This window comes from Cebus imitator, unplaced genomic scaffold (genome assembly GCF_001604975.1).
Source record: "Cebus imitator isolate Cc_AM_T3 unplaced genomic scaffold, Cebus_imitator-1.0 Scaffold60, whole genome shotgun sequence".
Classification (NCBI taxonomy): domain Eukaryota; kingdom Metazoa; phylum Chordata; class Mammalia; order Primates; family Cebidae; genus Cebus; species Cebus imitator.
This window is the reverse complement of record NW_016107375.1, coordinates 5,426,290-5,440,174: the sequence shown is the minus strand read 5'-3', so window position 1 is coordinate 5,440,174 and position 13,885 is coordinate 5,426,290. Positions and strand designations below refer to the sequence as shown.

Genomic DNA, 13,885 nt, shown 5'->3' with positions numbered 1-13,885 from the left:
CCAACAAGTGTCTTTTAAGGATTTATTAATATGTATGAATACAAATACTTTGAAAAGAAATAATAATGCTGTTGGGCACAGTGGCTCATGCTTATAGTCCCAGCACTCTGGGAGGCTGAAGTGGGAGGATCAGTTGAGGTCAGGAGTTAAAGACCAGTCTGACCAACATGGTGAAACCCTTTCTTTACAAAAAATACAAAAATTAGCCAGGTGTGGTGGTAGGTGCAGTGGCGTCATGGTGGTGGGTGCCTGTAATCCCAACTGTAGAATTGCTTGAACCTGGGAGGCAGAAGTTGCAGTGAGCCAAGATCATGCCACTGCACTCCAGCCTGGGTGACAAAACTAGACTCTGTCTCAAAAAAAAAAAAAAGAAAGTAATAATGCTTTATATCAGTGGAAAGCAGTTTAGCCACATTTTTTAAAATACGTGTTTCTGAGTTACGTAATTTGTATATCAGATGGTTCACCTTTGTTTTTCATCCTTTGACAATTGAGTCATCCATTCCACTTCAGTTTGATTTCCCTGTTTTCTTAGTCTTGCCATTCAATATAGACCATTTTATAGTGAATTTTTGGAGTAAAAAATGAATGATTACCAACACTTTGCTCTTCACATGCAGAATTCTTAATATTAGGTTGAACCCTATGGACTTGTTAATTGACTTTTTGACCTACAACATATCCAGCCATTTCATATGACCTAACCTAATAATGCAAAGTTTGAGGTTTTACAATATCACTAAAGTTTAGCTTTTGGAATAGCATTCACATTTTCAGATTCAAGTAACTGTTAGCCTGATTATTAAAAAATCACACTTAACTACCACCATTTTTTTTAAGAAATGAAACACGGTAAAAGTATGTGAGGAGAAAAACAACTGTGGCTTCAGATATTTTCCTTCTCTTTGCCCTTCCCACGCCAAAGCTTTCCTAAATTTGATCTTTAGTGTGTGATATTCCTATGTATTTCTTTATATATTTGTAGTACATTTGTTATGTATCTAAATAAGCATGTTTTTAAAACTAATTGGTATCACATTGAAGGCAGTCATTTGAAGCTTGCTTTTTTAGTTAAACATTTTGTGAGTTTTGTTGTTGTTACTTGTGGCTCTAGTTCATTCATTTTCCACTGTTATTTACTATTCCACTATATGAATATATCACAATTTATCCATTCTCTTGTTGACATTTAAGATGCTATTTTAAATGATACTGCTCTTAACATTTCTTTATGTGTTTTTTGGTATATGTGTATGATAATTTCTCTAGGATATAATTGATACATAGAACATGTGTGCATATTGGACTACAAATTTTGTATAGGTTTCTGTGTATCATAGGATGCAGTCACCACTGCTCAGCAGATCACCATGACATTTTATTATGAAGCTTATTGGCTTTTCTCTAAACTTTTTTCTCTAAATCTGACCATATTGTTATGTGGGGAATAAATAAAACTTAATAATACTATAAGTATTATTAAGCATTGCTGTAATTATAATGGGACCATCTTGTGAATGTAAATATGCTTACAGTGTCTAGTAAAATATTCATAGAATTTTTGCTTAGTAGCCAGTTAATTGTTTTGAGACTTGGATTATTAGTCAGATAGTCATTCTTATGGTGTGAGTGGAAGTTAAAATTTTAATGGTTAATCTGGATCCTCTCCCCTTCACAACAAAATAAAAGCCTAGTTATTGAACAGAGTATTCAGGGGTTCACTTGAATCAACAGTAGCACCTCAACCCAGGTCCACAGCCCCATCCCATTTAGGATCACATGAGTATGCACTAAAGATAGAGTAGCTTGTCTTTTTCCAAGCAATTAGACGATTATCCTGCATCCAAAATATATATTTAGTTTTAGTTTTAACCTAGGCAAAAGACTTGAATCACATGCAGGGGTAAAAAGTAAGTTGAGATCAGGGAAGCTACTGATCAACAAAAGACCTAAATTTTCCATTTCAACTCTTGACATGTGTTTGCTTTTTTTTAATTGATGCTAGAATTCAACACTGTAGTGGGTGGTTTTGAGCCAGCAGCCACTTAGAAACCTCATGTCCTGAGGTAAATTATATATAGCCTCAGTTTCCCTCTCTGCAAAACTGGGACAGAAGTATTGTAGTATCTACTCCAAAAGGTTATTATTGTTACTACTAAGTGAAATAACTTATACAGTGTGTTTACTACAGAGGACAGCATGTAGTTGGCCCTCAGAAATGCTAACCAGCCTTATGTTAATATGTTGAAGTAGACTGAAAAAGTGATTAGTGGATTAATCAGTGGATTTGTAATTTACTCTCTTGCACTGCAATGACTTGCTTTTGCTGCAGTACTTCTTAAACTTTGCCAGAGCATAGAAATCACCCGGTGTGCTTATACAAATTCAGACTCCTAGGTTTCTCCCTGATGATTCTATCAGTAAATCTGAAATGGTTTCTGGGAATCTCTTTTTAATAATAACCTCAGGTTACTCTTGCATCCAGCATGTTTAGGAACTTGTTTTAATATATCTGGAAATGGCTTCATATTTGTTGCTAGTAAGGGCTCACTGCAAACATAAATGTAGTTGAAGCAAAAAGAAGCATTAGTCTTGGTGAGGAAGGCTTGTAGGCGTGGTAAACTGAACTTATTTAGGATTTTTTTCCTTGGGAAGTTAAAATTTTAAATACCTTATTTTTTCCATCAGCCTTCTTGCCAAGAAGGTAGGTTCTGAGCATTTCCTCCATTTTTAAAATAGGGATGATAATCTTGATTTGTCCCTAACATGGTAGCTGTACAGAGAAATGAATCATGGGTTTCCTGTTCCTAGTGTAGGGTTTTTAATAATCAGACCAGAATGGCCATGTTTCTGTATCTTGGAGATGAAGTTTGGTCTTGTTCTTCATGTTTATCTGTATCAAGTTGATGGTAAAAGAGAGATATATATGTATATAAATATACATATATATATATATATATTTTTTTTTTTTTTTTGAGAGTCTTGCTCTATCACCTAGGCTGGAGTACAGTAGCACATTCTGGGCTCACTGCAACCTCTACCTCCTGGGTTCAAGTAATTCTTGTGCCTCAGCCTCCCAAGTAGCTGGGATTACAGGCGTGTGCCACCACGCCCAGCTAATTTTTGTATTTTTAGAAGAGACAGGGTTTTTCCATGTTGACCAGGCTGCTCTCGAACTCCTGACCTCCAGTGATCTGCTTGTCTTGGCCTCCCAGAATGCTAAGATTACAAAGCATGAGCCACCACACCCAGCCAGATTTTAGATTTTTGACCTCTTCCTTAACTCTTTTTTTTTTTTTTGGAGACGTAGTCTAGCTGTGTTGCCTAGGCTGAATGTTTTGGCAGTCTCAGCTCACTGCAGCCTCTTCTTCCTCGTTCAAGTGATTCTCCCGCCTCAACCTACCCAGTAGCTGGGATTACAGGCACCTGCCACCACCCCCAGCTAATTTTTTTGTATTTTGAGTAGAGACTGGGTTTCGCCATGATTGCCTGGCTGGCCTTGCCCTCCTGATCTCAAGTGATCTACCCGTGTCCGCCTCCCAAAGTGCTGGAATTTCTGGTGTTAACTACCATGCCCAACCCTCCTCCTTCACTTTTTAAGGTTGTCTTTAACGTTCTTGTTAAAGAACTAAAAGTAGAGCAGGTGCAGTGGCTGATGCCTATAATCCCAGCATTTTGCAGGGCGAAGTGGGCAGATCATGAGGTTAGGAGTTTGAGACCAGCCTGTCGAGTATGGTAAAACCCCGTTTCTACTTAAAAATTACAAAAATTAGCCGGGCATGGCCCGTAGTCCCAGCTGCTCAGGAGGCTGAGGCAGGAGAATTGCTTGGACCTGGGAGGTAGAGATTGCAGCGAGCCGAGAACACGCCACTGCATTCCAGCCTGGGTGACAGAAGGAGACTTCGTCTCAAAAACAAAAAAACTAAAAGTAATAATTTGCTTCTTTTTAAAGCTAAATGAGTAGTGACTTAAGATGTTAATTTTTGTTTATGCCTAGCATGCGACTGTCATACAGTGTGTAATACTACTTTCTCTTCAGTGTGCCGCAAAGCTCAGGCCTTGTTCTTACCCAGTGGATTTATAGTTTAAAAAGTCGTTACGTTATTTTCTTTAAAGACAGAAATAAACTGTTTTCCATGATAATTTAGTTACTACCTTTTTTTTATGCTTCTTTTTCTTACCCTATCTTGGTAATTACCTTATCTTGGTAACTTTTTCTTACCCTAACTTGTTGAAAAGTTCTGTAGTGGCAGGACAAAATTTAGAATTTTCTTATATAGTGAAAGAAGTTATCTTTCCAAAGACCTACACAGGCAGAGACCTACACAGAGACAGCCAGCTGCCACAATAGCTAAATATAAGTGCTTTGCTTTATTTTCAGTTTAATATATGGTAATTGTGGTATTTACATTTTTCTCTACAGGGCTTGTTCTTGTCGTAGAACTGGAAAAGATTACTACTACTGACAGTATTTGAAGAACCTCATAGCATCTTTGGCTCACTTTTATGTATGCCTTAGGCACTTTTCTGCCATTGGAATCCTGTGAGGTCCTCCATCAGGCATGGGGTGGGTTGGGAAGGGGCAAAGCCCAAAGGCCAGAGAATGTCGGGTTCTGTACAGGAGCTCCCAAAGGGATGTGTGGGATGCCGAGGAGGGTTACAATGACAGAAAAGGACTAATGGTCCTTGCTCTGAAATAGTAGAAGAAGAGGCAGAGGCATCCCAGAGGCATCCCTTTGGTGTCTCTTGTAGAACGCAGCATCTCATTGCCTTGGTGTGGGTCCTAGCTGACTTGTTTTCTGCGTGGCACAGTTTATCTAAGGCTCTGACAGGAAGTTTGGCAAATGCCTCACACTATTAGTCTTGACGTTCACCAGGCAGTCTATATTTAGCACCCCCACCACTTACTCATGCCCCTTATTTTATCTTGCACTAGTATTTTGACCAATACAGATAAATGCTGTAAGAGCAGACCCCAGGCTGGGTGAGGTGGCTCACACCGGTAATCCCAGCACTTTGGGAGGCCAAGGCAGGTGGATTACCTGAGGTCAGGAGTTCAAGACCAGCCTTACCAACATGGCCAAACCCTGTCTCTACTAAAATCACAAAATTAGCTGGGCATGTTGGTGCATGCCTGTAATCCCAACTAGTCAGGAGGTCGAGGCAGGAGAATCACTTGAATCTGGGAGGTGGAGGTTGCAGTGAGCCGAGATTGTGCCATTGCACTTCAGCCTGGGCAACAAGAGTGAAACTCCATCTCGAAGAAAAAAGCAGACCCCAATTTTAATTGGCCAGTTTTAGCTTATCATCTGGGATTTGTAATCATGTTAAATGCCAGCAATTTGGATTGCAATTTTAAGGGTGAAAATTGCACTGCCAGAATTGTTTGGATTATCTAACAATGTGCAAGGAATATTTCTAGCTTCTAGATCCATAATGGATGAATAAAGTTAGAAGAATCTGAAATATTGGTGACGGCATCATTTTTTTTTTTAAAGACAGTATAAAATTAACAAAAGTAGCATAGTAACTTTTCTTAAAAAATAAAGTGATGATATTTCCAGCTCTGGAATGAGGCTATTGGAGGTGGTAAGGTGAGGATGGTGGAGTCCTAGTCAGTGAGGACTGGTTATTTAGAAATATTGATGACAGATATTTTACAAAACATTCCTACTAGAAAGGGTAGAATTTAAAAAAAAAAAAAGGGTAGAATTATAAATTAGAACTATGGTTATAGGAACTAGGCAAAGAGATACTGAGAATTAATTAACTCTGTCATATGTTGTTGTATTTTCTTAATTACTGTTGTTTAAAAGCGTTGGGTGATCCAGGAGGAAGAGTTTGGTTATAGTGACCCAGCCTCTCCACAGTCTGCCTTTTCAATTTGGTTTAATTCATTTCATTTATTTATTTTTAGGATCGAAACAGGCTGAACCCTTTACTGTGAGTCTACCACAGGTGGCTTTTAGTACCGCTTGGAGTTGAGCTCCTTGCTTGCTTGCTTATTTATTTATTTATTTAATTTATTGAGATGGAGTCTTGCTCTGTCATCCAGGCTGGAGTGCAGTGGTGCAGTTCAGCTCACTGCAACCTGTGCCTCATGGGTTCAGGTGATTCTTCTGCCTCAGCCTCCTGAGTAACTGAAACTACAGGTGCGTACTACCACACCTGCTAAGTTTTGTATTTTTAGTAGAGATGGGGTTTTGCCATGTTGGCCAGGCTTGGTCTCAAACACCTGACCTCAAGTGATCCGCCTGCCTCAGCCTCCCAAATTGCTGGGATTACAGGCATGAGCCACGGAGCTAAGCCCAGCTCCTTGCTTCTAAGTGAGTAGGCACAGACAGTTTTGAGGTGGTTTTTCACATAAATAATGATTATTCATGATAGCAGGACTTGCAAGTAAAGAGAGACTAAAACAGGTGCCAGGACTGTTTCTTAAATGAGTAACTGTCATGGAGTCAGTAGAGGGCAGTTAAAGGATAACCTGCTGGAAGGCACTGCCTACTGGTGTTGGTACATGAGGATGGAGACGAGTAATTCATAAGTGATATTCATCCCAGACTTGGGGGTTAAGAGCAACCTTCTCTTTGGAAGTCTGCAGGGGAGATGTCTTCAGGAAAGTCCACAAGGAAGTGGAGAGAAAGTTCAGTGTGTTTTACTATGGAGTTGGCATTCTAGAAGGCAGTGGTAAAGTTGTAGGAGGGTGAGCAGTGGGTGGCAGGAGCAAAGGAGAACAACAGAGTTGGAGATAAGATGGCAAAAAATGGATGATCGCAGGGGCTTGTATTTTGTTGGTAGCTGAGAGGGTGGAAGTATAGTGTTTTAATTCTCATAACCACTGGTTTTCCTTCAACCTCTCCTTACTGTTCTTTTCTTTTCCACCATAGGCTTTTCTGTACTCTATTTTTCTTTTTTTTTTGATGGAGTCTTGCTCTGTCACCAGGCTGGAGTGTGGTGGCGTGATCTCGGATCACTGCAGCCTTCCGGTTTCAAGCGATTCTCCTGCCTCAGCCTCCTGAGTAGCTAGGACTACAGGCACACACTACCATGCCCAGCTAACTTTTGTATTTTTAGTAGAGATGGGGTTTCGCCATGTTGGCCAGGATGGGCTCTATCTCTTGATCTCATGAACCACGCGCCTAGACCTCCCAAAGTGCTGGGATTACAGGTTTGAGGCACCGTGCCTGGTCTCTGTACTTTTATACAGCTACTTCCACCATACTACTTTTCTACCTCATTGGACCAATCCCCTAGCCCTTTATCAGTCCTCTCCCAGCTTCATGTCCTTCCCTCTTAAGCTTGTATAGGCCTAGCTGTCCTTTGCAAATGTCACTTGTAGACTTGACTTTCCTGTTATACTCAGCTGGTAGAGTCTGATCCCTGGATGCATACTTTGAGCCTGTATCCACCCTGCTAAGCATAGCTGGGGAAAATCACTTTGTTACAAAGTTAAAGGTTGCCTTAATTTCCTAGTCTACAGCTTCATCCAGGCTCTCAGTGCTTCCCAGAAATTCCCCCTTTTCCTTAGGCAGCATTCTTTCTTCATAGTAGCTACTTGACTTTTCTGCATCTGCCCACACCTATGCTCTGCAGATGGCCTTGCCATGTTCTTCACAAATCCAGATTACCTCTGCTTTCTGCTGTCAAATCTATTCTTTGCCCTTTTGGAATATGAACAGGTCTCTCTCATTAAAAACTGCGCGCGCGTGCGCACGCGCGCACACACACACACACACACACACACCCACACCCACACCCCCATTTCTCAAGCCTATGTTCCTCACTGACTACCATCCTATCCCCTTTTCCTTCAAAACCAAACTTGTGTTTGCTCTTCTTTCCCTTTCATTATTCTTCAGATTATTTTGCTACATTGGCTTTCTCCCAGGCTGGAGTGCAGTGGTGCAATCATGGCTTATTGCAGCCTTGACCCCCTGGGCTCAAGCAATCCTCCTGTCTCAGTTTCCCAAGTTGCTGAGTCTATAGCTGCACACCACCACACTTGGCTAAATCCCCGCTCCCTATTCCACCCCATCTCGTGGTTATTTATGTTCATCAAATTCTCTAGACCCCTTTTACTCTTCTGGATGATCTTTATTCTCTCACCTGTTGCTGAGGACTTAACAAGTCTGTATTTCCTCTTTAGACCTCTGACCTGAGCTTTAGAACAGTACCGATTGTACTATTGACTGTCATCTACTGACTCCACAATAGTTTCACTCGTTCATGAAACATTCCTGGCACCTGTTTTAGTCTCTTTCTGCTTGCAAAGTCCTGCTGTCATGAACACTCATTATTTATGTGAAAAGTTATGTGAACTGCTTATTGGGCATATCAAAGGCACATTATCATCATGCCCTAAGCAGCCATCCTCAGCTTTCGTGAGTGCACGGAATGGTACTATAACTATTTATGTACCTAAGTTAGAAACCTAAGCATCACTTTTGATTTTCTGTGTTCTTTCATTTGCCGAATTGCCAACATTACTAACCCTCTTTTCATACACACACACACACGCACAGAATTTTCCATAACCCTCCTTTCATACACACACACACAGAATTTTCCATTGTTTTCTTCCTAGTTTAGCCACAGTCATTTCTCACCCAGGAAGCTGCAGCAATCTAACTGGTTTTGTTGCCTCCAGTATTTCCCGTTCTGCTTGCTATCGGTTTCATTTCTATACTCTGAAAGGAAATTCTTTAAAATGCAAAACTAGATCACATCATCCTTCTGCTTAAATCGTTCAGTAGCTTCCTGCTTCTCAAAGTTAAGTTCAGACAGCTTACCATGACCTGACCTACTGACTTTGCTAGCCTTGTTTCTCATTACTCTTTTGATTGTCACCCCCAAACTCACCAAACTTTTTTTTTTTTTTTTGAGACGGGGTTTCGCTCTTGTTACCCAGGCTGGAGTGCAATGGCGTGATCTTGGCTCACCGCAACCTCCGCCTCCTGGGTTCAGGCAATTCTCCTGCCTCAGCCTCCTGAGTAGCTGGGATTACAGGCACGCGCCACCATGCCCAGCTAATCACCAAACTTTTATACCTTAAAGGATAACAAAATGTTCCTCATGCTACTTCCCCTTACCTGTGCCTGCTCTTCCTTGAGAACTCAGCTTCCCTGATCACCCTCAAGTCTGGTGAATGTTCCCTGTCAGAGCAATTTTCAAGCCATGGTGCAATAGACTGCTTTTTATTATCTCTGTATATATTGCAGGTTCGTTTTGAGGGGAGAGGCTATGCCTGCCTTGTTCCCGGTAGTATTTCTAGCACTTAGCGCAGTGCATAGCATGTCACAAGTATTTATTATAGGTACAAACAATTAAATGGTAAAGACTGCTTGAATTATTGAATATGGAAAAGTTGAAGGCTGTAAAGAAGAGAGTCTGTGATTTGTATACTTCCCTAGCAGTACAGTTAGAATAGTTGCATGAGGATAGCCATTACTAAAACATTGAAGTAGAAATTGGATGAAGACTTGGCCACAAGCAAGGTATTGGGGATCCGAGCAAGAATCTAGGTTTACCAAAGCAAGACTTAACCAATTCTATTTAAGCAACCTTCTTAGATTTAACAAAACAGGGTTTTATCTGGTGAATGTCACCTTTTGTGTGCTTATAGGGCCCACATATGTGCCTACCTCCAGTGCCACATAATCTGGATTACAAACCCATGCAGACTGATGCAGACTGTGATATAATCTCAATCACTGGTTTAGGTAGGAGCCATTCTAAGTGTTAAAAATGTTTCACATATATGCATCATTTTCAGTTGAAGAATAAAAGGTAAAAATAATATTAAAGAATTAGGAAAAAGACCCGCAGTCATATTCAAACTTGGTTATTTTTCACAGCTTTACCCAGAATCTACTATTTTTATAGTGTTACATTTCCCAAAGTTGTTACATAGCACTGTAGTGAATATCTTAGGAAATCATGACATTTTGCTTATTTAAAGGCTAAAGAGTAAATTATCAGGGATGGGTTTATAGGTTCAGAAGGTATAAAAATTGTAAGCCTTGCTTTGAGACTGTCTGTAGCTTTCCAAAAGGTTTACACTCAAGGGTGACAAGAGTATGAAAGTACAAGATTTGGCCAGGTGCAGTGGCTCACACCTGTAATCCCAGCACTTTGGAACACTGAGCCAGGCAGATCACCAGAGGCCAGGAATTCGAGACCAGTCTGGCTAACATGGTGAAACCTCATCTCTACTAAAAGTCCAAAAAATTAGCCGGCCATGGTGGCGAGCGCCTGTAATCCCAGCTACTTGGGAGGCTGAGGCAGGAGAATTGCTTGAATCCTAGAGGCGGAGGCTATAGTGAGCCAAGATCGTACCATTGCACTCCAGCCTGAGCAACAGAGCAAGACTCCATCTCTCCATCTCAAAAAAAAAAAAAAGAAAGTACAAGATTTCTCAATGACCTTGGGTGGAATAAAAGGAGAAGAGAGTTGTATGTAAAATTTTCTTTTCTTTTCATGTTTTTTTGAGACAAAGTCTCACTCTGTTGCCCAAGCTGGAGTGCAGTGGCGTGATCTCATCTCACTGCAGCCTCCACCTCCTGGTTCAAGTGATTCTCCTGCCTTAGCCTCCTGAGTAGCTTGGACTACAGGCATGTACCACCATGCTTGGCTAATTTTTGTATTTTTAGTAGAGACAAGGTTTCACTATGTTGGCCAGACTGATCTTGAACTCCTGACCTTGTGATCCGTGCACCTTGACCTCCCAAAGTGGCCGGGATTACAGGTGTGAGCCACCGTGCCCAGGCTTTTTAAAATTATTATTATTATTTTGAGACAGAGTCTTGCTCTGTGGCCAGGCTGGAATGCAGTGGCGTGATCTAGGTTCACTGCAACCTCTGCCTTCCAGGTTCAGGTGATTTTCCACCTTCAGCCTCCTGAATAGGTGGGACTACAGGCATGTGCCACCATGCCCAGCTAATTTTTTTGTATGTTTGTAATGTTTTTGCATGTTGGCCAGGATGGTCTCGATCTCTTGACCTCTTGATCCACCTGCCTCAGCCTCCCAAAGTGCTGAGATTACAGACATGAGCCAAAAGTTTGTTTTCTTTATATTGGTTTAGTTTACATTAGGTGTCACATAGATTTTTTTTAAATTATAGGAAATAATTTTGTATCAGATCATAATATATTTAAATAAAAATACCCTGTAGAGAGAAATTGAGAATTTGTACTCATTGCAACTCTGTTTATTCTGTGTTAACTCCTAGATATTCTAAAATTCATGCTTTTAAATCAGAAAATTCAAGAGCTGCTACATAGGCCAAATTATTTTAACACGTTAGAATTGTTTTTAGAGCTATGTACTTCAGTGCCATGCCGTTAGCCATTATTGAGAATTCTCTGAAGCTCATGTTTTCTGTGATGTTGGAGAATGTGTTTTATTGCATCATATGATACATGCTTTGTGAAGATCCTTGTAAAGAAATCCTTATATGCCCCAGTACCACAAATTGTTATGTTTTTCCAGAATGTGTGGTTTGTTTCTAAGGAGAATTCTCAGCAGTGTACAAGTTACATTTCAGTTGCTCAGAGCCAACTTGTGATTTACCTCCAGCCTTCCTTCTTAGATGTAGTTTTGGTCAGATTTTGTCAAATCTACTTTTCTTTAGAGAAAACATATGCTAAATCTTTCACAAAGTATTTCAGTATAAATATGATATTAATGATGACTTCTATTATTATTCTATATGTGCCTTTGGGCTTTTCCAGTTTAGAGTTTGGTTCTATTAAAATGATAAGCAGTAGAGAGCCCCACTGCCCTCTAGGTGGTTATATAGGTCATTTAAAAGCTGACTTGAATTGAATGCAAAAAGCATTACAGTATAAAATTATATAGAGTAGTATTATGGTTTAGGCGGACAGATACAAGTATACCAAAGTGTGTACATTTTTTTCTCCTAAGGAGTAGAGAGTGAGAGATTTTGAGTTCATATTTTATGTACTGCCATGTTGTTTGAATATACACCAGGAGCATGTATTTTGTTTATTTTTTGAAAACCAATATTTGAACAAAGAACACTGCCCCAGCTTATTTGACATGGGTAACAGTTTTGCTGTGGCAAGCTCTCACAGGGTGATTCTGTTTCGGTGACCAAACCTAGATGACAAATCTCTCAGTGAGTTGTTTCTGCTGTTCATGAGAAATAAAACTACAGTGCTTGTTTTTTTTCCCTCCCCTTCTCTCTCAGGTCATTTGGATCCAGGATTCCTAGCAAGTGACAAAACATCTGCTGGCAATGCACCACTTAATGAAGAAATTAATATTGCCTCTTCAGATAGTGAAGTAGAGATTGTGGGAGTTCAGGAACATGCAAGGTAGGATGCTCATTGGAGTAGTCTGATATTTTAAGTTATGAATTATATTTTAACCAGAAAACAAGTTAAAATCGTAGACTTTATGGCATAGCTGGCATGAATGAATGGTGAGAGCTGCCTCTCAGTTTCCTTTGGCTTAAGAAATACTTTTTGTTTAGACATGATACGAGCCTCAGAGTGTGTTGTATATTGTCTTATATCAAGAACATTTCAACCATACATGTCTGTGAACTAGAGCTGATGTTTTTCTCTTTTAAGCAAATGTTGAGTTAGCTTGACAGACTTTTCACTTAAGGCAGAAGTATCACTGTACTTTTTTCTCTCATGTTCATACTTTCTTGCCTTTCACTTTACTTCGAAGTATCCTGGGAGCAAACAGGTGGGAAACATGCATGTGACATCATGTCTCTTTGACTGGTGTCCTAGAGCATCTCTCCTTGTCTTTCGTTAAAAGCAAATTTGCAAGTTATTTTGGTCTGTTTTTACAGAGTATATTTCTAGTAATGTTCATATAACTAAGGGAGTCTCATTTCTTAGGATTAAAAAAAAACCCGGTGAGACATCAAGTTGGTGTGTAGCATTATGAAAATAATTTTATGAGGTTTGGCATTCCTTAAGGTAGGGATCAGCAAACTATAGCCCATAGGCCAAATCTGGCCTGCTTCCTGTTTTTGTCTGGGCTGTGAGCTAAGAATGATTTTTACCATTTTAGTTGGCTGGCAGAAAAAAAAAAATCAAATGAAGAATGATACTTTGTGACATGTGAAAATTAAAGGAATTCAAATTTTAGTCTATGTAAAGTTGTATTTTAACAACTGTGCTTGTTCATTTTGTATATAATCATCTATGTCTGTTTATTAAAGTTGAATCATTTCAACAGAGGTTGTATGTCCTCCCTAAGCCTAAGGTATGTACTGTCTAAAAAGTAAATACCTTTGCAGAAAAAATTTGCTGACTCTTGCATTAAGGTGTGTTCATAATAATTGGTTCCAGCCCTTTCAGCGATATTCTTCTAAAACATTCTGGAACATCCTCCCACCACCTCTCCTGCTGCACATGTACCCCCCCCCCCCCACCCAATTTAGACTTTAGAACTTGTGCATTTTGTATAATGCAAACAACTTTTCTCCCATGCCACAAGAGTGAAGTGATTTTCGGATACATAGGTATATAACATAGTGTGTTCATTACTTGGCTCTTTGATCTGATTTTACTCTGGTTACCCAGGTAATAAAACACATTTGCCAGCATTGCTTCTGTTTATATAATAGATGAACTCAGCAGTATAGAGTGGAGATGAAATACAGGTACATGTAGGTTAAGGGTACTTTTTTCTAGTGAGATCTCAGCATACTTTGAGAGCATTTTTCAGTCAAAGAGTTGGAACTTTAAGGAGGTAGAGTTAATGTGTAGTTTAGCATGCCACCGCCTCAACAGTGGCCAATTCTGGCTTTTTCAGAACTAGTCTTGTCTGAGCACTTCATCCTCTATTCTATATTTATGCCTGAAGTATGCCTGTAAGGCTGCTTCATTTTTTCTTTTTCTTTTT

The 13,885-nt window shown here is 39.9% G+C and overlaps 1 protein-coding gene across 5 annotated transcripts in view; it reads left to right on the top strand.

The window, feature by feature from the left end:
• Nucleotides 1-13,885, top strand: part of CUNH18orf25 (chromosome unknown C18orf25 homolog) — a 99,351-nt gene that overhangs the window by 75,161 nt on the left and 10,305 nt on the right. For all 5 annotated transcript variants that reach the window (XM_017529703.2, XM_017529701.2, XM_037738985.1 and 2 more), the window contains one exon: nucleotides 12,210-12,336. In XM_017529703.2, the coding sequence (XP_017385192.1) occupies nucleotides 12,210-12,336 (127 nt within the window). The remainder of the gene's footprint in view (nucleotides 1-12,209; nucleotides 12,337-13,885) is intronic.